At 43.9% G+C, this 23,902-nt stretch overlaps 1 protein-coding gene across 1 annotated transcript; it reads right to left on the bottom strand.

Annotated features, from left to right (window-relative positions):
- Nucleotides 1-1,618: 1,618 nt before the first annotated feature.
- pacs1a (phosphofurin acidic cluster sorting protein 1a) lies at nt 1,619-16,793 on the bottom strand. Its single transcript, XM_014129515.2, has 23 exons — nt 16,297-16,793; nt 11,650-11,737; nt 11,379-11,468; nt 11,113-11,238; nt 10,777-10,921; nt 9,735-9,820; nt 9,520-9,603; nt 9,200-9,417; nt 9,006-9,099; nt 7,997-8,074; nt 7,034-7,170; nt 6,296-6,431; nt 6,012-6,116; nt 5,772-5,878; nt 5,480-5,634; nt 4,870-4,980; nt 4,534-4,642; nt 4,405-4,447; nt 4,168-4,210; nt 3,672-3,807; nt 3,290-3,528; nt 2,997-3,116; nt 1,619-2,903 (listed from the first exon to the last, which is right to left on the bottom strand). Exons 1-23 carry the CDS (start codon nt 16,449-16,451, stop codon nt 2,785-2,787), a joined length of 2,724 nt encoding a protein of 907 aa, XP_013984990.1. The 5' UTR covers nt 16,452-16,793; the 3' UTR covers nt 1,619-2,784.
- Between the last annotated feature and the right edge of the window lie 7,109 nt (nt 16,794-23,902).

Raw genomic sequence — 23,902 nt, 5'->3', positions numbered from 1 at the left:
TCCTAAAAAGAAGAGTTATAATTGGATATAGGCCTAGAACAGTCATTGATGAGTATCTGATGTAAATACATGCATTGGTTTTGTTTGCTTTTGTGTAACATTTATGATTCCATATGACGGTTGAAGTATCAGTGTGTAATATTTAGTCATGGGGTGGATTGATAAGGGAATTTATATGTTTAAGGTAATGACTAAAGAATTCCACTCAAACGTAATTATTAGAGTGATAAACTTAGGTCCAATAAGGTTTGGTCGAGACTAAGAAAATACAGAGGGCAATTAAACTATTCATGACCTGACCTGGTTAGAACTCACGACAGGAAAGGGAGTCGTGTCAAGGTCCCTGTAATCTCGGGAGGATAGACCTGCGGACTGTGGGGAAAGACACAGCCCACCTACTGTTTGTGTGTAAGGAGGTGGGGGAAATAGGAGTTATAAAATGTCATATCTTAGATTTTTTTTACTTTAGAACGTTCTCTGAATAAACTTTACGGACCTTCTGCAGAAGCTCAGTCTTTGCCTAATTATTATTAAACCCAGGGTCTTACAAACCTCGGGGATTGGTCAAAGCTTAAAAAAATTGTTAGTTATCATAATTGAGATTGAAAATTATTTTGACAGTGGGGGGGAACTGAGGCTAGAGGAGAATAAATGAATGTATTAGTGTGTTCTGGTCAAGACAGCGTGGGGGGAACTGAGGCTAGAGGAGGATAAATGAATGTATTAGTGTGTTCTGGTCAAGACAGCGTGGGGGGGAACTGAGGCTAGAGGAGAATAAAGGATGAAGTTCTACATTAGATATTGTTCTTCCTGGTCAAGTCCAACTGTGGAGAAGAATAGAGTAGGCTGTAGGAGAGGTTCAGCATCCAGTAGAACATTACCTTATTAGGACATATGGGATATAGAGCGACAATGAGAAAAAGCTCAATCCATCACGTTAGTGTCATATGCATGCCAAGTAGCATGTGGAATATATGCTCTGGTTGTGAGGAGCAGGAAGTTGGAGAAATGTACAGATGGATACTAGACAGGCATCTCAACTGTCCTCATGTTCTCCTGGTTCTGAGTTGATGTCCTTATTGTTAGTTGCGGTCATGCTATGCTTGCCCATAATCTCCCACCTATACAATAGCTTCCATTTTCCCAACCCATGCATCGTACACACTTCTCTACCTCTTTTGCAGTACTCATTCCTCTTTAACAGATACTTGACATTGATCCTTGGTGGTAGTTTGAATCTTTGGTACAACAGGTTACCTGTTTTTAAAATAAATGAAAAAACGAGCCCACCCCCTTAGTCTTCTGAAGATAACGTGGGAAGGAAAGGTCATGGGATTGCCTCTGGTGCAAGGCTTCAACAAGAGCATGAAGTGTTTGGCTCTGAAGATATCATCCGACCCCATCCGTGTCCTCGACCCACAGTGTAAGACCCACTTGTCACCAGACACGTTTTCGACTAGTAGATACAAGGATGCATTTCATTTATTGTCTTGTCTTGAACTTCTTGCAAGTTTCCGTCTTGTACGCTTTAAATGACTAGACAGTCTTCCATCTCTAACAATGAGTCATCGTTAAACAATAATCCATTAGTCCAAGAAACAATAGGAAAACAAGTGTATAAGTCGTGATCATTTATTTATTCTGGTCAAAAGGACAATTATTTTTTTAAAGATTACCTCAAAATGATGGACGACACCAAAGCTCCATTTCAAGCATATCAGTAACAAAAGGACATCTGCAGTGCTCACACTATAGTACATGTACCATTATAAAAAATACGTGTTTGCCCACCACAAGCTTTGATGTAGACAATTCTGCAAATATTTTAGATTTCTGTAGTGTTTTAAGTGTTTACTTCTATGACAACCCATGCCTATATGCACACAAATTCACAAGAGTTTGGGGTTCTCACACACACGCTTGTGCCACACACACAAACACACAAAAGTATCAGTATCTCACAGAAAAATGATGAATCAATGTAGAAAGTAAGGCTTTCTGAAAACAGGTCCAACTATTAGGATCATGGCAAGAGGAAGAAGAGAAACTCTCATCCCTCCAGCATCAAATAAATAACAAAGATTATGGCTTCTTCTTAGTGGCGTCAATCCATGTAGTCATGTAACAACTTTCCTTAGTCATGTAACAACTCTCAGTAGTCATGTAACAACTCTCAGTAGTCATGTAACAACTCTCAGTAGTCATGTAACAACTCTCAGTAGTCATGTAACAACTCTCCTTAGTCAATGGCTTTCTGTCCAGCGCCCTCCAGTTTAGACAGCTGATAATATGATGCCCAGGAAGAATAAGTGTCTGGCCTCCAGGTAGAGGTCTTGTCTGGGTTGGCCTCCAGGTAGAGGTCTTGTCTGGGTTGGCCTCCAGGTAGAGGTCTTGTCTGGGTTGGCCTCCAGGTAGAGGTCTTGTCTGGGTTGGCCTCCAGGTAGAGGTCTTGTCTGGGTTGGCCTCCAGGTAGAGGTCTTGTCTGGGTTGGCCTCCAGGTAGAGGTCTTGTCTGGGTTGGCCTCCAGGTAGAGGTCTTGTCTGGGTTGGCCTCCAGGTAGAGGTCTTGTCTGGGTTGGCCTCCAGGTAGAGGTCTTGTCTGGGTTGGCCTCCAGGTAGAGGTCTTGTCTGGGTTGGCCTCCAGGTAGAGGTCTTGTCTGGGTTGGCCTCCAGGTAGAGGTCTTGTCTGGGTTGGCCTCCAGGTAGAGGTCTTGTCTGGGTTGGCCTCCAGGTAGAGGTCTTGTCTGGGTTGGCCTCCAGGTAGAGGTCTTGTCTGGGTTGGCCTCTAGTTGGATGTCTTGTTGTAGCCAAACAGCCCCACTGGTAGGTACTTCACATGGGTGGGCCACTGGGCAGCCAGCTGGAAGAACTTGACATCAGTCCACTCCACACCGTCAACAGACACTGAAAAATAACCAATAGTTCCACGACTCCCATCTACAAGCACCTAAAAACAACCAATCATGTTGAAGCTGACCCTAGACGGGTTCAGCGTACCTTTTAGGCTGGTCTGCTGCTGCTTGGTAGAACAGATGAGTCTGGTGATGCCCTCAACCACCTGGCTTTTACAGTCTACATCCCTCTCTTTGGGCTTCTTGCCCAGGAATATGGTGGAGACTGTGGATATGGAAGAGATTAACACACAGTGGGGGGGGGGGTCAAACCAAAACATTTAACAGCATGTATCAATTGCAAGGTTCACATTGTAGTTAGTTATTACATTTTCTACACTACATAAGGTGCTGGACAAACTGCTATTTCCCTACTCCTAGTCCAGCCGTTCTCCTCACCTTTCTTGTTCTTCTCCTTGGTGACCATGGTCATGGCCATGGTGTTGGCCTGGGGCGGGTTCTCAGTGGAGCCCCCACCTGGCAGCCTGCTGACCTGTAGGGAGCAGAAGGCACTCTTCAGCGTGTTCTTGGAGCCCTTGTCACACCGCTCCCCATCCTTCTTCCGCTCTGAGCATGTTGCTACCCAATAATCCACCGTCAGCCCAATGGTGTCCACCCCATGGGACATATTAGGGCTCCTGGTTGAGAGAGAGCGAGAGGCAGAGAGTGGGGAAGAGTGTAAGAAACAACTCGTTCAACAATGTACTAAAAACGTGGGTTTTACTGCAGGGATGGTAATGAACTGTTCATGTCTGACTGTTGTACGCTGTGGTTGTCTTACACCAGTCCGCTGCTCAGGGAGGGAGATGGGGGTGGGGTGACAGCCTCTCTGGTCATCCCTGTGGGAGATCCATGAGATTGTGGGGAGGTGGAGGGAACAGCCAAGCTAACACTAACAGCCTCCTCAGTGTCTCCACCTGTAGGCCCAAATCAACACGGTCCTTAAAACTGCCCAGGGACAGTCTGGGGAGAGAAAGTTAAACATTAACAGACATTATAAACTGGGTGGTTCGAGCCCTGAGTGCTGATTGGCTGACAGCTGTGGTATATCAGACTGTATACCACGGGTATGACAAAACATGTATTTTTACATTGGTAACCAGTTTATAATAGCAATAAGGCACCTCGGGGGTTTGTGGTATATGGCCAATATACCACGGCTAAGGACTGTATCCAGGGACGACGCATTGTGTTGTGTGTAAGAACAGCTCTTAGCCGTGGTATATTGGCCCTCAAGCCTTTTTACTTAAATAGGTTGTCCAGAAATATGAACCCACCTGAATACGCCAGAGTCGGTTCAATCAACCCTACTTTCACCACCTGTCTCACACACAGGGACCAGTTAGTTAGTATCAGCCTAACACTCCAGGGATGACTTGGGAATAGTTTGGATATCCATTATGTGTTGCTTTACATTGCTTAAAAAAAAAAATCTGACTACAGGCATTATTTGCCAAATAGACTGTCTCACAACATCAGTATCGATGAAAACCCATCAGTACTGATTTACTTACCCCAACGAAGGGAACAAACTTCTGGTAAGAGTCTTCGTCATATCTGGTAGGGTGAAAACAATGGCCAATAAAATATGTTATTCCTGGTTAACATTAAGGCCATATAAATACGCAGGACAGTCCACCCACCTCTTGTACTCGCAGGTGAGCATGGCCTCAGCGATAGGCAACTGGTGTGTGACAGAGACGCTGCTGATGTACTGCCTGATCCTCCCAGCCACGTCCACTCCGCCTGCAGCTGGAGCCAACGGGAGGAGAACAGACAGTAAGGCTGAGTCAATCTGTAGGGAGAGCAAGCCTGACTGGACCTCAACTGTCCCCAAGCTAAAGGAGATATGGGGCAGCTTGCACTTGTTTTCTAGTCTAATTTATATGTTGATCAAGATCCCAAAGGCACATGCTTGAATACTACCAGCTCAGTAGGACAAGTGTTGTACACAGAGAGAGACAGAGAGAGAGATTTACTGGAGTGAGGAGGCTCCAGGCCGCTGAACAGATCTTTCCAGGCATTGTCCAGGAACACAGAGCTGTAGCGAGGGTCCAGGGAGGCCAGGTGCTTGGCTACAGGGTGACAGCCTGGAGGCAGAGTAGAGGTAGCCACACAGTGAGTCACGGTTCATACATCCAACCCTCTCAGTACTGCAGCACTGAGCAGCCCACTGTACTGCAGCACTGAGCAGCCCACTGTACTGCAGCACTGAGCAGCCCACTGTACTGCAGCACTGAGCAGCCCACTGTACTGCAGCACTGAGCAGCCCACTGTACTGCAGCACTGAGCAGCCCACTGTACTGAAGCACTGAGCAGCCCACTGTACTGCGCTTCAGCTGCATGGGGCATAATGAGTGAAGCAACTCACTGTCAGGAGGAGTTATCAGAACATGAGAGTGGGTGTTTTTGTAAATCTTTGTTTATGCGTCAGATGAATAGGCTTATAAATAAGCATTACATAAACATAACTCTAGATATTTACCATACGTGTCTCACAGCAGTCACATTGTAGATCTTCAAGACCCAAGCAATGTGTTAAATGGTATATATTGCTCCTCTCAGGAGATGAACACGTCTCTCTCTTACCCAGGGGGACAACCAGGAAGTGGATGAGGCTGAGCCAATCAGATGTTTTGTTGGCCAGCTGACTGACAAAGAAGTGTAGGATGGCCCCCAGGTAGCTCTGTCCCCCTGCCACCACCACCTTGACTGGCGGCGGTGTGGACGAGTTACAGTTACAGCTGCAGGAAGGGGTCAGGTTACTGGAGAACATGTATAGAAGAGGCTCATCATAGGTCACCATTACTACACAATGAATTCAACACACAAAAAGTGTGTCGAAATTTAACCGGCGAGTATTGATTCTTTGGCTACTCACAACTTCTGGATGCGTGTGAGGAGGGTGGTGAGGGCAGCCTGAATTTCCACCCCACAGCAGGTACACACTACTGGCTGCTTCTGGGCCAGTAGCACCTCGGACACATACTGCACACGTTTACCACAGGACACAAACATACAGACACACATTAACACACATGTGCAAGTAAATATGTCCACAGGGAGTGGAGAAGTGAGGGACAATGCTGAAGAAAGAAATGAAGGAGTGAATGGAGAATACCTGTCCCTGCCATTCGCTGGTGTTGACCAGGACCAGGCTGTCTGGGAGGGCAGTGTCTGAGGAGAAGACCTGATTCAGCTGGTCATACACAGCCTTCCTGGGCACCTACCAACACACACACAAGTCATACTGGGCGCACACATGCTTCAATGAAATTTATCAACACAACAGAATCACTATCAGTCAGAATCACCCCCTGCAAACAGAGAATCTCCATTTAAAAAGACTTAGCTCCAGGGTGAGTATGGGTACGGACTAGTGAACTGGCTCTGATTAGGAGTCACCTGTGGGGTGCGACTGAGCTCTGGTGACCTCTCGCTGTCAGAGCTGTTGGTGCGTTCGCTCAGTGGTTTGGACAGCGCTCGCCTCTCCTTCATTGGCGTCCCACGTCTCTGCCTGGGTGTGTGCCCACCATCCAACCTGGAACGAAACACACACACACACACACACACACACACACACACAGGTGAAATGCACATGAACAGTCAGTGCCCACACAGACACTATGACAGAAAGTGTGGAGTGCATGTGTGGCACTGACAGGTAGTGTGTGTGTGTGTGTGTGTGTGTGTGTGTGTGTGTGTGTGTCTCCACATGCTTCCCATCCAAAACAGTTTGGAACAGTTTGGTGCATATATTAAGATGACATTTTGTGACTTTGTTTGTTTTGGTCTTCGGCAAGGGTTTTTCAGTAACCAAAGTCTACGCCCCTCCATCAGTCATTGGTCAACAGTAGGGATTCTTCAATAAAGTCTTTGTTGTCATTCAACGAGAGACGACTCGTTTTCATGCACATTTTTAAGAAATACTGCACCAAACATCTTAGTTAGATGTAAAATTGTGCGACTACGATGTCCTCTGCAAAAACTTCAAAATGAATGACAGATTTCTTGATGGACAAACAGTACTATTGACACTTTTTTCACATTTTTCAAGCGAAGGTCTTTTAAGGGAGTATGCGAGCCCACTCGTTGGGTTTTAGGCGCCAGCGAACCGAAGCATGTGGAAGCTTTTAGACTGACCTGGGGGAGGGCATGGTGGTGTGGCTCTCACTGTTGCTGCTCCTCAGTTCCCTCGTCGGGGTCCTGGGTAGCTTCTCTGGGACAGAGACCGTGATGCAGGCGGTTGTCTCCAGTAACTCCTTCGGATCAATCAGCTCCTAAACAAACCAACAGACTAGTGATGGGAAGTTCGGCTCTCGTTACTGACTCAGGTCTTTTCGACTCATTTCGTTTATTTGAGTCATTAACATCCAGAGCATGTAGGACCCCTACCGGCGAACCATGAACTACGAGCCTCTCGTTCACGTTGTTCACCATAGGGGGCTTTATCGGAGCTGTCATTTGTGACGGAGACTTTAAACAATGTACATTTGTTGATTGTAAGGCATTCAGATCAGATTATTTCTAGATGCATTTAAAACAAGGTCTAGACTCCTGGTGGAATGCAAATTGCAGCCCCCCAAAAGATTTGTTATCACGTTCTCGTTGAGCAGAGGCTGTGTATGTTTCGGTTTTACAAAGCTGTGTCCATCATAACATTCAATAATCAATTCTTTGAAGTCATTCTTGCACCATGCGATCAATGATCAGTTCTAAACATGGATTTTTCTTCTCTATGCTCATGATCTCTTTTCCTGCGCGTCTATGCCAGACAGCTGGTGGTATGAGCAGGTCTCTGGAGCCGCTGCCGGAGGAGCGTGTATTAACCCTGCTGTACGACTAGAAAATCAAACTACTATAATGAAAGTCACTCCAAAAAAATGAATCATGACAAGAGTCCAGTAGAAAAAAAAAAAAAATTGTTTGCGAACTGCACATCACTACAACAGATAGCCAGACAGACAACCAAGACAGCCAGCCAGCCAGCCAGCCAGCCAGCCAGCCAGCAACACATAAAACTGAAATGCACAGGACACCAATGAGAGAGGGAGAATAAGAGAGCAGATAAAAAGAGTGTGTGTGTGGGAAGTTGGAGGGTCTCACCTGGGTGTCTGTCTTAGAGTCATCCAGGTTGCGGGAGCGAGTGCGGTTCATCCTGCCTGATTGGGGCTGATCTCCTTGCTGCAAGTCAGACAGCAGGGAAACAGTGGTCAGACAGCAGGGAAACAGTGGTCAGACAGCAGGGAAACAGTGGTCAGACAGCAGGAAAACAGTGGTCAGACAGCAGGAAAACAGTGGTCAGACAGCAGGAAAACAGTGGTCATTGGGAGTGGACTTAGATGGCCAGCTAACTGTACTCCACTCCAACTGTACTCTACCTGTATTCCGCTCCAACTCTACCTCTACTCTACATGTACTCTACTCGTACTCTACCTGTACTCCAACTCTAACTGTACTCCAACTACCTGTACTCTACCCTACTCTGCTCCAACTAACTGTGCTCTACTCTACCTGTACTCTACTCGTACTCTACCTGTACTCCAACTCTAACTGTACTCTAACTACCTGTACTCTACTCTACTCGTACTCTACCTGTACTCCAACTCTAACTGTGCTCTACTCTACCTGTACTCTACCTGTACTCTACTTGTACTCCAACTCTAACTGTGCTCTACTCTACCTGTACTCTACTCGTACTCTACCTGTACTCTACCCGTACTCTACCTGTACTCCAACTCTACCTGTACTCTACCTGTATTCCGCTCCAACTATACTGTACTCTACCTGTACTCTACCCTACTCCGCTCCAACTATACTGTACTCGTGCTCCAACTGTGCTCCAACTCTACCTGTGCTCTAACTCTGCTCCAACTGTGCTCATGCTCTGCTCCAACTGTGCTCATGCTCCGCTCCAACTGTGCTCATGCTCCAACTGTGCTCATGCTCCAACTGTGCTCATGCTCCAACTGTGCTCATGCTCCAACTGTGCTCATGCTCCAACTGTGCTCATGCTCCAACTGTGCTCATGCTCCAACTGTGCTCATGCTCCAACTGTACTCATGCTCCAACTGTACTCATGCTCCAACTGTACTCATGCTCCAACTGTACTCACTGGGCTCAGGGTGTCTTTGGGCAGACTGCACCTGCTGTTCAGACTGCCAAACTCGGTCTGCGAGCTGGACTGGGATATGCCCTCAAAGAAGGGCCTGGACGGTCAGAGAGAGTAGAGGTCACCAGAGTTCTGTTAGGTGGATGTTTGTGAGAACATACATCTGTTAGCTACAGATAAGTCCAGTGTATCATAACCTGAGCTTGGGTTTGGGTGTGCTGAGGATGCTGTCTGTCTCCTCCATCTCTGGGCCGCTGTCACTGGGGTTGTACATCTCTAGACTGTCATAGAGCTCATCCAGGTCCTCCTCCACATCACGGATGTGCTCTTGGGACACGTGCTTCAGGCCAAAGTCCACCTCATCAGACACTTTAAACCTCTTCAACAAGGCCACAAACTTCTGCTTGATGTTGGGCTGCCGGGTTAAAGGAACACGTAGATATGAAACGGTGAGACTAGAAGAGTGCCAGGTAGTCACATCAGCAGAGACAGACAGATCAGTAGACTGAATGCTTACATGACCTCTGGTGATGGAGGCTGCAGAGGTGAGTTTGCGTCTGTGCTTCTTCTTCCTCATGTCATCTTCTTCGTCGAACAGATACTGAAACAGAGGGAGGATCAACTTAGTGCTCAAACTGGACAGACACTCCATCAAACTGGACAGACACCCCATCCAAACCCGTCCCTGCCCTCTCCTTCGCTTCCTCCTCTCCCTCCTCCTCTCTTCCTCACCTGGATGTGAGCAGGGTCATCACTCCCGTCCTGCTCTGATGAATAGCTCTCTTCCTCCGAGTAGTTGTCAATGTCAGGGGAGCGGTCTGTGAGTTACAGGGAGCCAGAGAAGAGGTACGTAATGTATAGGTGTAGGATAAGGAGATGAGGGGAAGGGGGAGGGGACGTGAATACATTATGATGAGAATAGTATGTAAACCTGGTGTTACGCGGGTAAGGCAGTGGCTGATTGGATGGTTAAACCTGGTGTTACGCGGGTAAGGCAGTGGCTGATTAGATGGTTAAACCTGGTGTTACGCGGGTAAGGCAGTGGCTGATTGGATGGTTAAACCTGGTGTTACGCGAGTAAGGCAGTGGCTGATTGGATGGTTAAACCTGGTGTTACGCGGGTAAGGCAGTGGCTGATTAGATGGTTAAACCTGGTGTTACGCGGGTAAGGCAGTGGCTGATTAGATGGTTAAACCTGGTGTTACGCGGGTAAGGCAGTGGCTGATTGGATGGTTAAACCTGGTGTTACGCGGGTAAGGCAGTGGCTGATTAGATGGTTAAACCTGGTGTTACGCGGGTAAGGCAGTGGCTGATTAGATGGTTAAACCTGGTGTTACGCGGGTAAGGCAGTGGCTGATTGGATGGTTAAACCTGGTGTTACGCGAGTAAGGCAGTGGCTGATTGGATGGTTAAACCTGGTGTTACGCGGGTAAGGCAGTGGCTGATTAGATGGTTAAACCTGGTGTTACGCGGGTAAGGCAGTGGCTGATTGGATGGTTAAACCTGGTGTTACGCGAGTAAGGCAGTGGCTGATTGGATGGTTAAACCTGGTGTTACGCGGGTAAGGCAGTGGCTGATTGGATGATTCCACTGACTGTCCATGGTGTGGTACTGGTACCTACATGTTGAACTGTTCAATACACTGACATTGTGGATACAAACAATTCTATACAAGCACATTGCCCAATGTTAAAAACATTTCTGGGTCCATGTTGAAGGCCTTACTTCCCTACAGTTTGTCCCCTATGCTCTCTTTGGGTCTCCCTTACCTTACCTGACAGTTTGGCCTTGGACACCTCATGGTCGATGGGCTGGCTGGAGAGCGAGTAGACCCTTATCTCAGCCACAGTCACAGCTGTGTCCTTCACTGTGGTGTGGAGAGCCAACACACGGGCTCCCTCACTGGGATGCTGCATCACCTGGGGAGGAGGTGGGGGGAGAAGAGAGAGAGACAATGGGGGGTAACAATTGCAAAAGAGGGGGAGAGAGGGAAACGACAGGAGATGAAAGAGACAGTGGAGTAGATGCAGGATGGCGTTTTATACAAACAAAAGCCTGAATGATCATAATCATGGCAGCTAACAGCTGGGGTGAGGTGAAGCCCTCTTACCTCTGCCATGTTGATGAGGCCCAGTGCCAGTGTCTTATAGCCCAGGATGGTGCGGTTCTTGTACCTCTTCCTCCTCTGCAACATGATCTGCAGTCTGTTGGCATCTCGTTTCAAAAAATGTGGATACTGGAGGAAGTAAAGATGGTGAGGTTGACAGAATCAGAGAGGCACTGGAAATATAGTCTTTGGAAATTTTAAAAAGCATCTGCCTCTTGTCCACACACCATTTGCATAACGGTCTGTGCAAAACCCCCAGGGTAACTCACTTGCAAGGAGAACGTCAGCTGAAGATCAGTCTCAGTAAGTCCAGCCGATGCCAACAGGATCTCATTGGAACGTAAAATGCGCTTTGATCCCTAAGAGGATATTCCATACACGTTACACATCTCCTGCATATATTACCCATGGATCAACAAGTTCTGACTAGTCACTTGTGTAGAGTGATAAACACTAAAGAAAGTACTTCTGCAAAACATCCTACTACTGTACATCTATGTATACTTTGTGGAAGGAAAGGGGGAATGTGAAGAGCATCACCTGGAGTTTGACTGCTATGACAACAGAGGTTAGGTCTCTGTCCAGCTCCTGAAGCATCAGCAGCTTCTTCAGGGTAACAGTGAAGAGCCTGGGTTTGGAGAAAAGGGGATATTCATCTTTATCTGTTTAGTCTGAACCAACTACATGAGGGAAGAAAGTATCAGTCTAGTCTTTGACAATGAAACATGTTTTTTTTAACTTGGGTCCTAGGTGCAGAACTTGACCGGACTTCACACAGATTGGGATTAGATAATAGGAGCGGGTGACTTGTGTTAAAAATAGACTACGCTTTGACCCTTCATCAAAACCCTTACAGGATCTGCTGTTCCTCCCTAATTATATTTTAAATGCATTAGAAGCCCAGGCCTATCCACTCCCTAAAACATTAGAGAGAGAGAGAGACAGACGAGAGAGACAGACAGACGAGAGACTGGTGAGGGTTACCAGTGAACAGCTGATTGGGTTAGGAGATGTCTGGGTAATAATTGATATATTTACTAAAAACCATGCCAAAGACATGGCACTGGAGGCTAAATAGAAATAGCTCAAAAGTGATACGCCACCCAGGCTCCTTCTTAATTGCATTTGTACAAATAGATAACATATGATGAGGTGCATTCTCCTTTAAATTCAGACTTTACTGAGAATCAGAACTAGGGAGGAAACAAGAGTTACCCCAGCATCAAGTCTTGGCCAAAAGCCCAGCTTCAAGGTTCTATACATGAAAGAAAGAAAAACATTTCAACATACTATACAGAGTGTATGGACCACTTTAAGAGAAACAAATCATTTTCATCCAGCTCTTCTTCAAATCCACCCACATCCTCTCTCCATTTTCCCTGCCAGAGAGCAACCCCGCAGACAGCATTGACCCTTCAGAGGGGTCCTTCTACAATCCACACACAACCCCCACTCCTACCCCCTCTTCTCTATTGCTACAAGACAAAAAGCAGTATCAGAGAAATTTGTAGCATTGGTAACATTTAAATAATCTGTTAGACGTCGTAATGGACGCGTAGGCCCTGCTTAGCAACAGTCTGTAGGCGTATACATGTAGGCAGAAGTAATAATTAGCCAATCGTTTATGTTGCTTCTACTCAGTATGTGCTGTATAATTATTTATTCTGACAGCATGTTGTCTTCCTGTGCGGTTTAGGAGCAGCTGTCTATGGCACCCTGCCTGCCCAACTGCTCAGGGATATGTTGATTTGGAGCCTTTACATCCTGGTCAGTTACGATCTTGGACTCCTTCTTCATGGTCCTCCAAACATTGTTTTTCATTACACAGTTGAATGTCCTCTTCCTTTAAAAAGGGTTGATCTGCCATTTCTATATACACTTCTAGCCTTTTAAATCAACGATATACAGTGCATTCAGACCCCTTGACCTTTTCCACATTTGGTTACGTTACAGCCTTACTCTAAAATGGATTACCATGCCAAAGACAAATTCTCAATCGTTTTTTTTCTCTCATCAATCTACACACAATAGCCCACAATGACAAAGCAAAAACAGGTTTAGAAATGTTTGCTAATTTATTAGAAATAAATCACATTTACATAAGTATTCAGACCCTATACTCAGTACTTTGTTGAAGCACATTTGGCAGCGATTACAGCCTCAAGTGTTCTTGGGTATTGTGGTGGATGAATCAGAATTAGTTGGGTAACATATAATTAAGATGTCTTATCTGCATAATATGCTTATGTGATATACTTGTTATTAGAATGTATCCCTTCGGACTCTGGTGTTGGCAGTTGCAGTTTTTCCCTCACCTGGGGCCCAGAGAGGGGAGAGGTCAGGCTTGTCTTTTACATGTCTCTGGTGCTATGCAGAATATCAGAAAGGGAAGAGGACAGGATGGAACATTGTCTTCATATGTGAATGTGTCTTTACCTATTCTTAAACCATGTGTAGGGATGGCGTGATTAATGGGAAACCAATTACTTGTCTCCACAATGTCTGTGCGCAAGTCACTCCCTCCTTTGGCATTGGGGGGGGGGGGTATGGCAGTGTCTGGAACCATTGTATGTCCTCTCTGATGTTGCACTTATCCTGGGATAGTGTATGACCTACAGGCTCACTCCCCTTAGTGAGCATGTCCAGGAGTGGAGTCAAGAAGGGGTTTTACTTGAAATGGGAGTATCTAGAGTTGACAATTGAGTTTTGCCATTGGATGAGTTGGTGTTTTTGTGCTATGAAGTACCAGGAACGAGATTAGAACCTCGTCTTAGGGACCAAACTGAACGATAATTTATAGCGAATGCTATCTGGCTACGAGATACTCCTTTCTCATTTATAAAGTCTCACTTTGTGAACTGTTCCGAATATCTGTGGTTTGTTATGTCGACTAGGGGGTGGATCTTTGCTATAAAAGATCTCAGTAGCCATTGTGTTGTCACTCTCAACGGATCATTAGAAAATGGTGAATCGTTGACAAGTCATTGCTATTGTAAAGCTCTTATTATTAAAGATTTAGTTTAAGTATAACTCTGACTGGTGTGATAAGTTTGTCTCTCCTCGTTTGATAGTAAAGAAATTAACAACCACAGTATGAAGCTTAGAACACCTGCTTTTGGGGAGTTTCTCCCATTCTTCTCTGCAGATCCTCTCAAGTTCTGTCAGGTTGGATGGGGAGCGTCGCTGCACAGCTATTTTCAGGTCTTTCCAGAGATGTCTGGGCTAGGGTTAGGGCCACTCAAGGACATTCAGAGACTTGTCCCGAGACTTGTCCCGAAGCCACTCCTGTGTTGTCTGGCTGTGAGCTTAGGGTCATAACTCCTATTGGAAGGTGAACCTTCGCCCCAGTCTGAGGTACTGAACGCTCTGGAGCAGATTTTCATCAAGTATCTCTCTGTACTTTGCTCCGTTCATCTTTCCCTCTATCCTGACTAGTATCCCAGTCCCTCCCGCTGAAAAACATCCCCACAGCATGATGCTGCCACTACCATACTTCACAGTAGGGATGGTGCCAGGTTTCCTCCAGACGTGACACTTGGCATTCAGGCCAAAGAGTTCAATCTTGGTTTCATCCGACCAGAGAATCTTGTTTCTCGTGGTCTGAGAGTCCTTTAGGTGCTTTTTGGCAAACTCCAAGCGGGCTATCATGTGCCTTTTACTGAGGAGTGGCTTCCGTCTGACCACTCTACCATAAAGTCCTGATTGGTGGAGTGCTGCAGAGATGGTTGTCCTTCTGGAAGGTTCTCCCATCTCCACAGAGGAACTCTGGAGCTCTCTCAGAGTGACCATTGGGTTCTTGGTCACCTCCCTGACCAAGGCCTTTCTCCCCCGATTGCTCAATTTGGCCAGGCGCCAGCTCTAGGAAGAGTCTCGGTGGGTCCAAACTTCTTCCATTTAAGAATGATGGAGGCCACTAATGTTCTTGAAGACATTCAATGCTGCAGAAATGTTTTGGTACCTTTTCCCAGATCTATGCCTTGACACAATCCTGTTTAGCATTTCCTTCGACCTCATGGCTTGGTTTTTGCTGACATGCACTGTCAACTGGAGGGACCTTATATAGATAGACAGGTGTCTGCCTTTCCAAATCATGTCCAAGCAACTGAATTTACCACAGGTGGACTCCAATCAAGTTGTAGAAACATCAAGGATGATCAATGCAAACAGGATGCACCTGAGCTCAGTTTCGAGTCTCATACCAAAGGGTCTGAATACTTATGTAAGAAAGTTTTTTTTTTTGTAATAAAATTAGCAAACATTTCTAAAAAAATAAATTTTTGCTATGTCATTATGGGGTATTGCGTGTAGATTGATAAAAAAAATCCCTCATCAATTTTAGAATAAGGCTGTAAGAGAAACAAAATGTGAAAAAAGTCAAGGGGTCTGAATACTTTACAAATGCACTGTACAGTATATACCCATTGATTCTTGTTTTGAAGAATATAACTTAAATTCCTCGTGAGCTTATCTCAACTGTCATATTCTATCAGAACCCAAAATATAAGCCTGTTTATTCTATTGTTTGTAAACAATGTAATTGTGAACAAACACTGTATAGCCTCAAAACATATTTAAACCTAGAATTGTGTTCTCATGGATGATATAGTCCTTGCATCCATAGCGGTCTATGAATTTGCTGTTTTCCAAAACAATGGCGTTACAATGTTCACTTTGTTATGGTTTCAACTTCGGATTTCCCCTTTAAAGACACTCCCTAATATTCCCTACCAGCAGCCTACCACTACAGGCGAAATATATCAATGTGACTACTACACTTTGCAGTCATTTTTATTTAACCAGGCAAGTCACCTGAATATTCATATTTACAGTCAATTGCAGCACTGCAAGTTGCATTATTCAAAAGCAAATACAGAAATAGGCCTCGGCTGTTACTTAAACTTTAATAATATTATTATTTGATGTTATTTTCATTAACTCATTAATTTGTTGTACTTGTATTCTACCTAGGTCTACATAACTTCTCTCATGGTGGGGAAACAGGTGTCCTCGTCTCACTGATTCAACAGTAAACCTAAACCTAGACTACATCTGACCGCAGAAGCCGATACTCTGTAGCAACTTCTTTATAATAATGTCATCTGATTACGATTGAAAACCTTGACTGTCAGAATCAGATGTTATCAGGGCACTTCAAAACGTCTAGCCATAGTTTTAAGGCGGCCATACCTGGGCACACAGCTTGGAGATGAGCGATCAATTTCCCAGGTTGCATACAGGTTCATTTGAACCGGACGGTTCGGGGAGATCGTTACTGTCTTGGGCGGCTGCATATGTGGAGATGGTGTGCCCCCAGTCCGCGGGAGACCCCCTCTCTCCGACATACTGAAGGTGTTTTAGATGTGGTTGAAAAATACCTGCTTTCATTCAGCTTCCCGACTTGTGCATACCGATATTTTCAGCACACTCGGATGCTTTAAATTGCGCTTTCATATACAGAATTCCATTACTCCTTGCTTGCTTTTCTGTTCTGCAGCCCACATTTGATGCGATTAGGTCACAAGTTCGATGTTTTTCATAGCAGGAAGCGGAAATTTGTCCTCCGGGGAGCACAACTGAATAGCTACGCCTCTCGTTAAAGATGCACTCCAGTCCTGACAACAGTTCCTCTCAAGAATAATAATGTGAGAGTTAGGGCGTCAGAGCAGGTGCAAATGGTTTGCGTGCGTGCGTTCTCTCTCTCTCACACGCCCGCACAGAGAGCTATTATCGTAACGCCAGCGTCTCAGAGCAGCCACCCAAACTAGGGAAAGGAGAGGAGGCATGATGCCAGCAGAGTCATCCCATTGGAACATCAGTGTATCCTACTCGTTCATTATAGCCTACATCTTACAATGCTCATTATGACCCCGTAGACATCTTGTTGTCTCATGTTTCATGTCATTTTAATAAAACATGGTTTCACCCAATAGACTGAATAAATATGCATACAGAAACCTACAAATCTGATTAGGATATTTATTGGTTATAAGGTTGAGATAGCCAACATGTATGTGATTGTGGAACTTTAAAGCAGTGGCTGTGTTAGATTAAGAAAATGAATGATCCGGAAACGCAAAACTTACTTTATCTGATCAGAATCACCTTTATTTGCCAAACACATTTGCATATATGAATTTGACTTGTTGAAATGGTGCTGCCACAATAAACAGAATATACAGACGGACGATAAACAGGATATACAGACAATAAACAGGATGTACAGATGATAAACTGGATATACAGACGATAAACAGTATATACAGACGATAAATAGGACATACAGACGATAAACAGGATATACAGACGATAAATAGGACATACAGACGATAAATAGGATATACAGACGATAAATAGGATATACAGACGATAAACAGGATATACAGACGATAAACAGGATATACAGACAATAAACAGGATATACAGACGATAAATAGGACATACAGACGATAAACAGGATATATAGACAAAAAACACGATATCCAGATGATAAATAGGATATACAGACATATGATAAACAGGATATACTGATGATAAACAGGATGTACTGACAATAGGATATACAGATGATAAACATGATATAAACACAGACAATAAACAGGATATACAGATGATAAAAAGGATATACAGACAGACGATAAACAGGATATACAGACGAAAAACAGGATATACAGACAGACGATAAACAGGATATGCAGACGATAAACAGGATACACAAACGATAAACAGGTTATACAGACAGACGACAAATAAGATATACAGACAGATGATAAACAGGATATACAGATGATAACAAGGATATACAGATGATAAAAAGGATATACAGACAGACGATAAACACGATATACAGACGATAAATAGGATACACAGACAGACGATAAACAGGATATACAGACGATAAACAGGATATACAGACAGACGATAAACAGGATATACAGACAATAAACAGGATATACAGACAGACGATAAACAGGATATACAAACGATAAACAGGATATACTGACAATAAACAGAATATACAGACGATAAACAGGATATCCAGACGATAAACAGGATATGCAGACTGTGTGATCACGCTCTCCTTAGCCAATGTGAGTAAGACCTTTAAACAGGTCAACATTCACAAGGCCGCAGGGCCAGACAGATTACCAGGACGTGCACCAGGACCAGCACAGGAAAAAAAAAAAAAAATGTATGAAATGTATGCATTCACTACTGTAAGTCGCTCTGGATAAGAGCGTCTGCTAAATGACTAAAATGTAATGTAAAAATGTGTACTGTAAGCATGCGCTGACCAACTGGCAAGTGTCTTCACTGATATTTTCAACCTCTCCCTGTCCAAGTCTGTAATACCAACATGTTTTAAGCAGACCACCATAGTCCTTGTGCCCAAGAACACTAAGGTAACCTGCCTAAATGACTACCGACCCGTAGCACTCACGTCCGTAGCCATGAAGTGCTTTGAAAGGCTGGTAATGGCTCACATCAACACCATTATCCCAGAAACCCTAGACCCACTCCAATTTGCATACCGCCCTAACAGATCCACAGATGATGCAATCTCTATTGCACTCCACACTGCCCTTTCCCACCTTGACAAAAGGTACACCTACGTGAGAATGCTATTTATTGACTACAGCTCAGCGTTCAACACCATTGTGCCGTCAAAACTCATCAATAAGCTAAAGACCCTGGGACTAAACACCTCCCTCTGCAACTGGATCCTGGACTTCCGGATGGGCCGCCCCCAGGTGGTAAGGGTAGGCAACCACACATCCGCCACGCGGCTCCTCAACACAGGGGCCCCTCAGGGGTGCGTGCTCAGTCCCCTCCTGTACTCCCTGTTCACTCATGACTGCACAGCCAGGCATGACTCCAACACCATCATTAAGTTTGCTGATGACACAACAGTGGTAGGCTTGATCACAAACAAAGACGAGACAGCCTATAGGGAGGAGGTCAGAGACCTGGCCATGTGGTACCAGGACAAGAACAAAGCCTCAGCGTAATCAAGACAAAGAAGATGATTGTGGACTACAGGAAAAGGAAGTCCGAGCACACCCCCATTCTCATCGACGGGGCTGTAGTGGAGCAGGTTGAGAGCTTCAAGTTCCTTGGTGTCCAAATCACCAACAAACTAACATGGTCCAAGTACACCAAGACAGTCGTCAAGAGAGCACGACAAAACCTATTCCCTCTCAGGAGATTGAAAAGATTTGGCATAGATCCTCAGATCCTCAAAAGGTTCTTCAGCTGCACCATTGAGAGCATCCTGCCTGGTATGGCAACTGCTCGGCCTCTGACCGCAAGGCACTACAGAGGGTAGTGCGTACGGCCCAGTACATCACTGGGGCCAAGCTTCCTGCCATCCAGGACCTCTATACCAGGCGGTGTCAGAGGAAGGCCCTAAAAATTGTGAAAGACTCCAGCTACCCTAGTCTTAGACTGTTCTCTCTGCTACTGCATGGCAAGCGGTATCGGAGCACCAAGTCTAGATCCAAGAGGCTTCTAAACAGCTTCTACCCCCATCTAATCAAATGGCTACACAGACTATTTTCATTACCCCCCCCCCCACACACACACACACTTTACTTTTACCCCGCTGCTACTCTCTGTTATCTATGTAGAGTCACTTTAATAACTCTACCTACATGTACATATTACCTCAATTACCCCGACTAACCAGTGCCCCCGCATATTGACTCTGTACCGTTACCCCCTGTATATAGTCTCGCTATTGTTATTTTACTGCTGCTCTTTAATTACTTTTTCCTTTCATTTTTTATTCTTATTTGTATTTTTTAAACTACATTGTTGGTTAGGGGCTTGTAAGTAAGCATTTCACTGTTGTATTCGGCGCATGTGATTAATACAATTTGAGTTGATAAACAGAATATACAGACGATAAACATGATATACAGACAATAAATAGGATATACAAACGATAAATAGGATATACAGACGATAAACATGATATACAGACAATAAATAGGATATACAAACGATAAATAGGATATAAAGACGATAAACAGGATATACAGACAGACGATAAATAGGATATACAGACGATAAATAGACTATACAGACGATAAATAGAATATACAGACGATAAAAATAATATAATGTGAGCTAAGAACTACAAGCTTCTACAAGCACCGACAGAATAAGCTGTAGCATGTTCAGAGTGACAGGGATGAATGTGGTAGTAACCTGGATTGTAATGAACTGCCACCAAGAGTAGCCTAGCTTCTATTGAGTTACATGCCTTTTGTTCTACTTGGTTCTCATTGTGCATCCGATGGTAGATCTCTGTTACATTCAGTGTAACCTGATACTGGGAGATGCAAGAGAACACATCTGCAGACAATATGTACTGGAATGACAAACCTGATTACTCTGGGTTCCTTCAGCTATTGCTTACCTTAAACTTGTAATGGATCTTACAGTGTAGTAAGAGAGATTTAACTAGATGGTAAAGTAATCTTTAGTTTGACAGGCTAGCTATGTGACAGTCACACTAGTGTTGTTTGTAGCACTGTAGTGAATACATCAGGAGGCTTAGTAGGTATCAGCAGAGGACGTATCCCTGAGTACATCATGTCTTGGTATAGGAGGTTACACAAGGTCAAGGTTTTAGAATAGTGAATTCACCCAAATCAATACAAACTGCTATTTTAAAAAGAAGAGTAATACATTTAACAATATTCATAAATGTAACATTGCCATAATCTGTTATTCATAATGGAAGTGTAGGCCCGGCTCAGCAGCAGTCTGTACTCTGTAGGCGCACGTAGGCAGAAGTAATAATTAGCCAATCGTTTATGTTGCTTCTACTCAGTATGTGCTGTATAATTATTTATTCTGACAGCATGTTGTCTTCCTGTGGGGTTTAGGAGCAGCTGTCTATGGCACCCTGCCTGCCCAACTGCTCAGGGATATGTTGATTTGGAGCCTTTACATCCTGGTCAGTCGTGATTTTGCACCTCATGATGCTTCTTCATGACCATGGTCCTCCAAATGTTGTTTTTCCTTATAGAGTTGAATGTTCTCTTCCTATATAAGGGGCAATCTGCGATTGCTACATGCATTTTTTAACTTTTAAATTGATGATATAAACCCATTGATTCTTGAAGAATATAACTTATAACTGTTCATGAGCTTAGTTCAACTGTCATACCCCACTAGAACCCAAAATATAAGCCTGTTTGGTGCAAGCAGGTTGGCTTGTAGGTCATGTTTTTACATATTACAGAATATCAATGAATGCCAGTTTGGAAGCCTTTGCTGAGGTCTCTAACACACTTCGAGAGGCCTTAACAAAGGCTTAAAAACTGGCAGTGACTACAGGGTAAAACAGACCAAAAGACATGGCAAATACTGATCCATTAAAGGAATAGTTCACCCAAATTACAAGATGACACATTGGTTTCCTTACCCTGTAAGCAGTCTATGTACAAGGTATGACAGCAATCCATGCTTTGGTTTAGTTTCCTTGGCACTGTTTCCAAATGCTAATGTTTTAGCATTTGTTGGCACAAATCCCATTCAAGTCATGGGACCGATATTAGCATTTTCTGCACATCATGTTCAAATCATCTATAAGTTACTTTGGTGCACTTCACAATCAATTTTAGATACTTTTTGATGATTTGGAAACAGTGCCAGAGAAAGTAAACCAAAGCATGGATTGCTGTCATACCTTGTCCATAGACTGCTTACAGGATAATTGTGTAATTTGGGTGAACTATCCCTAATGGTTTGAGACTTGCTGCCACTCCAATCTGTCCCCTATACACATGTAATTGTTGTGGCACAGCTACAGTACACCTACAGTAAATTGGTATAGCACTCTCAGTAACGGGTGGCACAAATGTAGCCTGTTACAACGCACGCCTCAAAATATGTTAATAAGCCAGACACAACAATACCACACAATAACTAGTGTTCAAAAGGTCATTGGCACTCCAAAAATAGGGTACGGTACTGTGGGGTGGAATTACAGTATTTTTCGAAATACAGCAATTATTTCATTTTCCCACAGTGCACCATCATTTTGAGTATGCTGCAGAATAATGCTTTACAGTATTTTAGTGTTGATAAATGTACACATTTACTGTATAAATCACAATTTTCCATAACAGAGTAATATTCAGTGTAATTCGTTTTGTAAATCATATAAATAAATGGACACACCTTGTTTGGTTTGTTCACTTCAGACCTTGATGTCACTCCATCCAATCACTCAGAATGTTGAAAAAGTTGCCAGTTGCCCATCCCATAATGATGTGTGGTTACAGTAATGTACTGTACTTCCCTTTACACTTGTTGGAATTGGCCTATATGGATAGGGCTAAATTGAAATGTTTCTTATAGAAGAAATATTTAAAGAATATGCATAACCATGGTAGCAATTGAAAGGGAACCGTTTGGAGCTAATGGGGAAATTATTAGACCAAAGGTGATGACACAACAGTTCACCTGACACAAGACTGAATCCAAACATTACACTGTTGTTTTTATGTTTTTATGTGCATTTACTGTACTTTTCAACGCATTTGTTGATAACAAAATACTCTGGATACATTCAGCAACATGATAATACTATTCCTGGAAAATATGGGGTAGGGCAACATAAAACAAAACAAATACAAGGGTTTGAGTGAGAAGACTAACTGGTGTCTCCAAGTGGTCACACACCTCTCCACAGTGTGCACAGTTCCTAGGTCATTTCAATGCACTTTTATGACTCAAAGAAGAGTCTTCAACTATAAGGAGTTCTCCTAGCTGTGCTGTTGAGGAACTAGAGCAAACACACTTGTAGTTGTTTTGTTTACAACACAGCCCTGCATCCCCGCCATCACACAATTACTGTTGTTGTTTACGCAATCCAAAACCGTTCCATTATAAATCAACCTGGGTCAGGTGGGCATGCTTTTAAATGTTCTTCTATTGGCAACATCACTAGCTAAGTTATAAAATAAGATCTTACAGTTTTGGGCTTTCACAAGGCAATTCAAAGAAAAAAATCGTAATTATGGTGCGCACAGAAAGGAGTCATGAGTGCATTCAGGTGCGTGTGCTGCTGCAAATGTTCTTCACAATAAACAATCATAGGCTTATTTGTTAATTTGTTCATAACAACCCAGGGTGATACCATGTCGTCTTGTAACTGTGCATCAAACATAGTGATCATAAACGTTGACACTGTATATGACATGGGTTTTATGATATGGAAATGTGAAGGCTTGCTTGTATGACATCAAAGCGTTAGTTATTATTCTTCAACGTCTCATCTTTCAAAATATATCAAGTCATTTTAATTTACAGCATTTCCCTCACTCAGACAAGAAAACGTTTGCAAAAGTTGTCCAATTACCAGAAGGGATAGGAGAGATCTTCTTATCGCGCGCTGCACAAATTCAGAACTGCTGTCAGTCAGTCAAAACCCATAGAGTTGTGAAACACTGCCTGAGCTCTGACGTCATTTATAGTACGTTACTGTTCAGACACGCTGCTTGGGGGGGCAGGTAGCCTAGTGGTTACAGCGTTGGACTAGTAACCAAAAGGTTGCAAGATCCAATCCCCCAGCTGACAAGGTAAAAATCTGTCGTTCCTAGGCCGTCCTTGAAAATAAGAATTTGTTCTTAACTGACTTGCCAAGTAAAATAAAAGAAATATTCCAAATTAGGCCCAAATTTGCCATTTTCAACCAGTAGGCCTATATGAGTAGGAGTGTACATCTTTAGAATGTACGTTGTCATGCACTATTTACGGCTAAAATCACACAGAGTACATT

The sequence above is a fragment of the Salmo salar genome, chromosome ssa11 (genome assembly GCF_905237065.1).
Source record: "Salmo salar chromosome ssa11, Ssal_v3.1, whole genome shotgun sequence".
Taxonomy (NCBI): Eukaryota; Metazoa; Chordata; class Actinopteri; order Salmoniformes; family Salmonidae; genus Salmo; species Salmo salar.
The sequence above is the reverse complement of the archived record's forward strand: the minus strand, read 5'-3'. Positions and strand labels throughout refer to the sequence as shown.

Bases quoted from the DNA above. Each gene is read 5' to 3' on its own strand.
- pacs1a (XM_014129515.2), bottom strand. From the start codon at position 16,451: ATGTCGGAGAGAGGGGGTCTCCCGCGGACTGGGGGCACACCATCTCCA. The intron at 9,604-9,734 runs GTGAGGAAGAGA...CCTCTGTTTCAG, and splicing joins ATGACCCTGCTCACATCCAG to TATCTGTTCGACGAAGAAGA. The intron at 4,448-4,533 runs GTGGGTGGACTG...TCACCCTACCAG, and splicing joins CTCACCTGCGAGTACAAGAG to ATATGACGAAGACTCTTACC.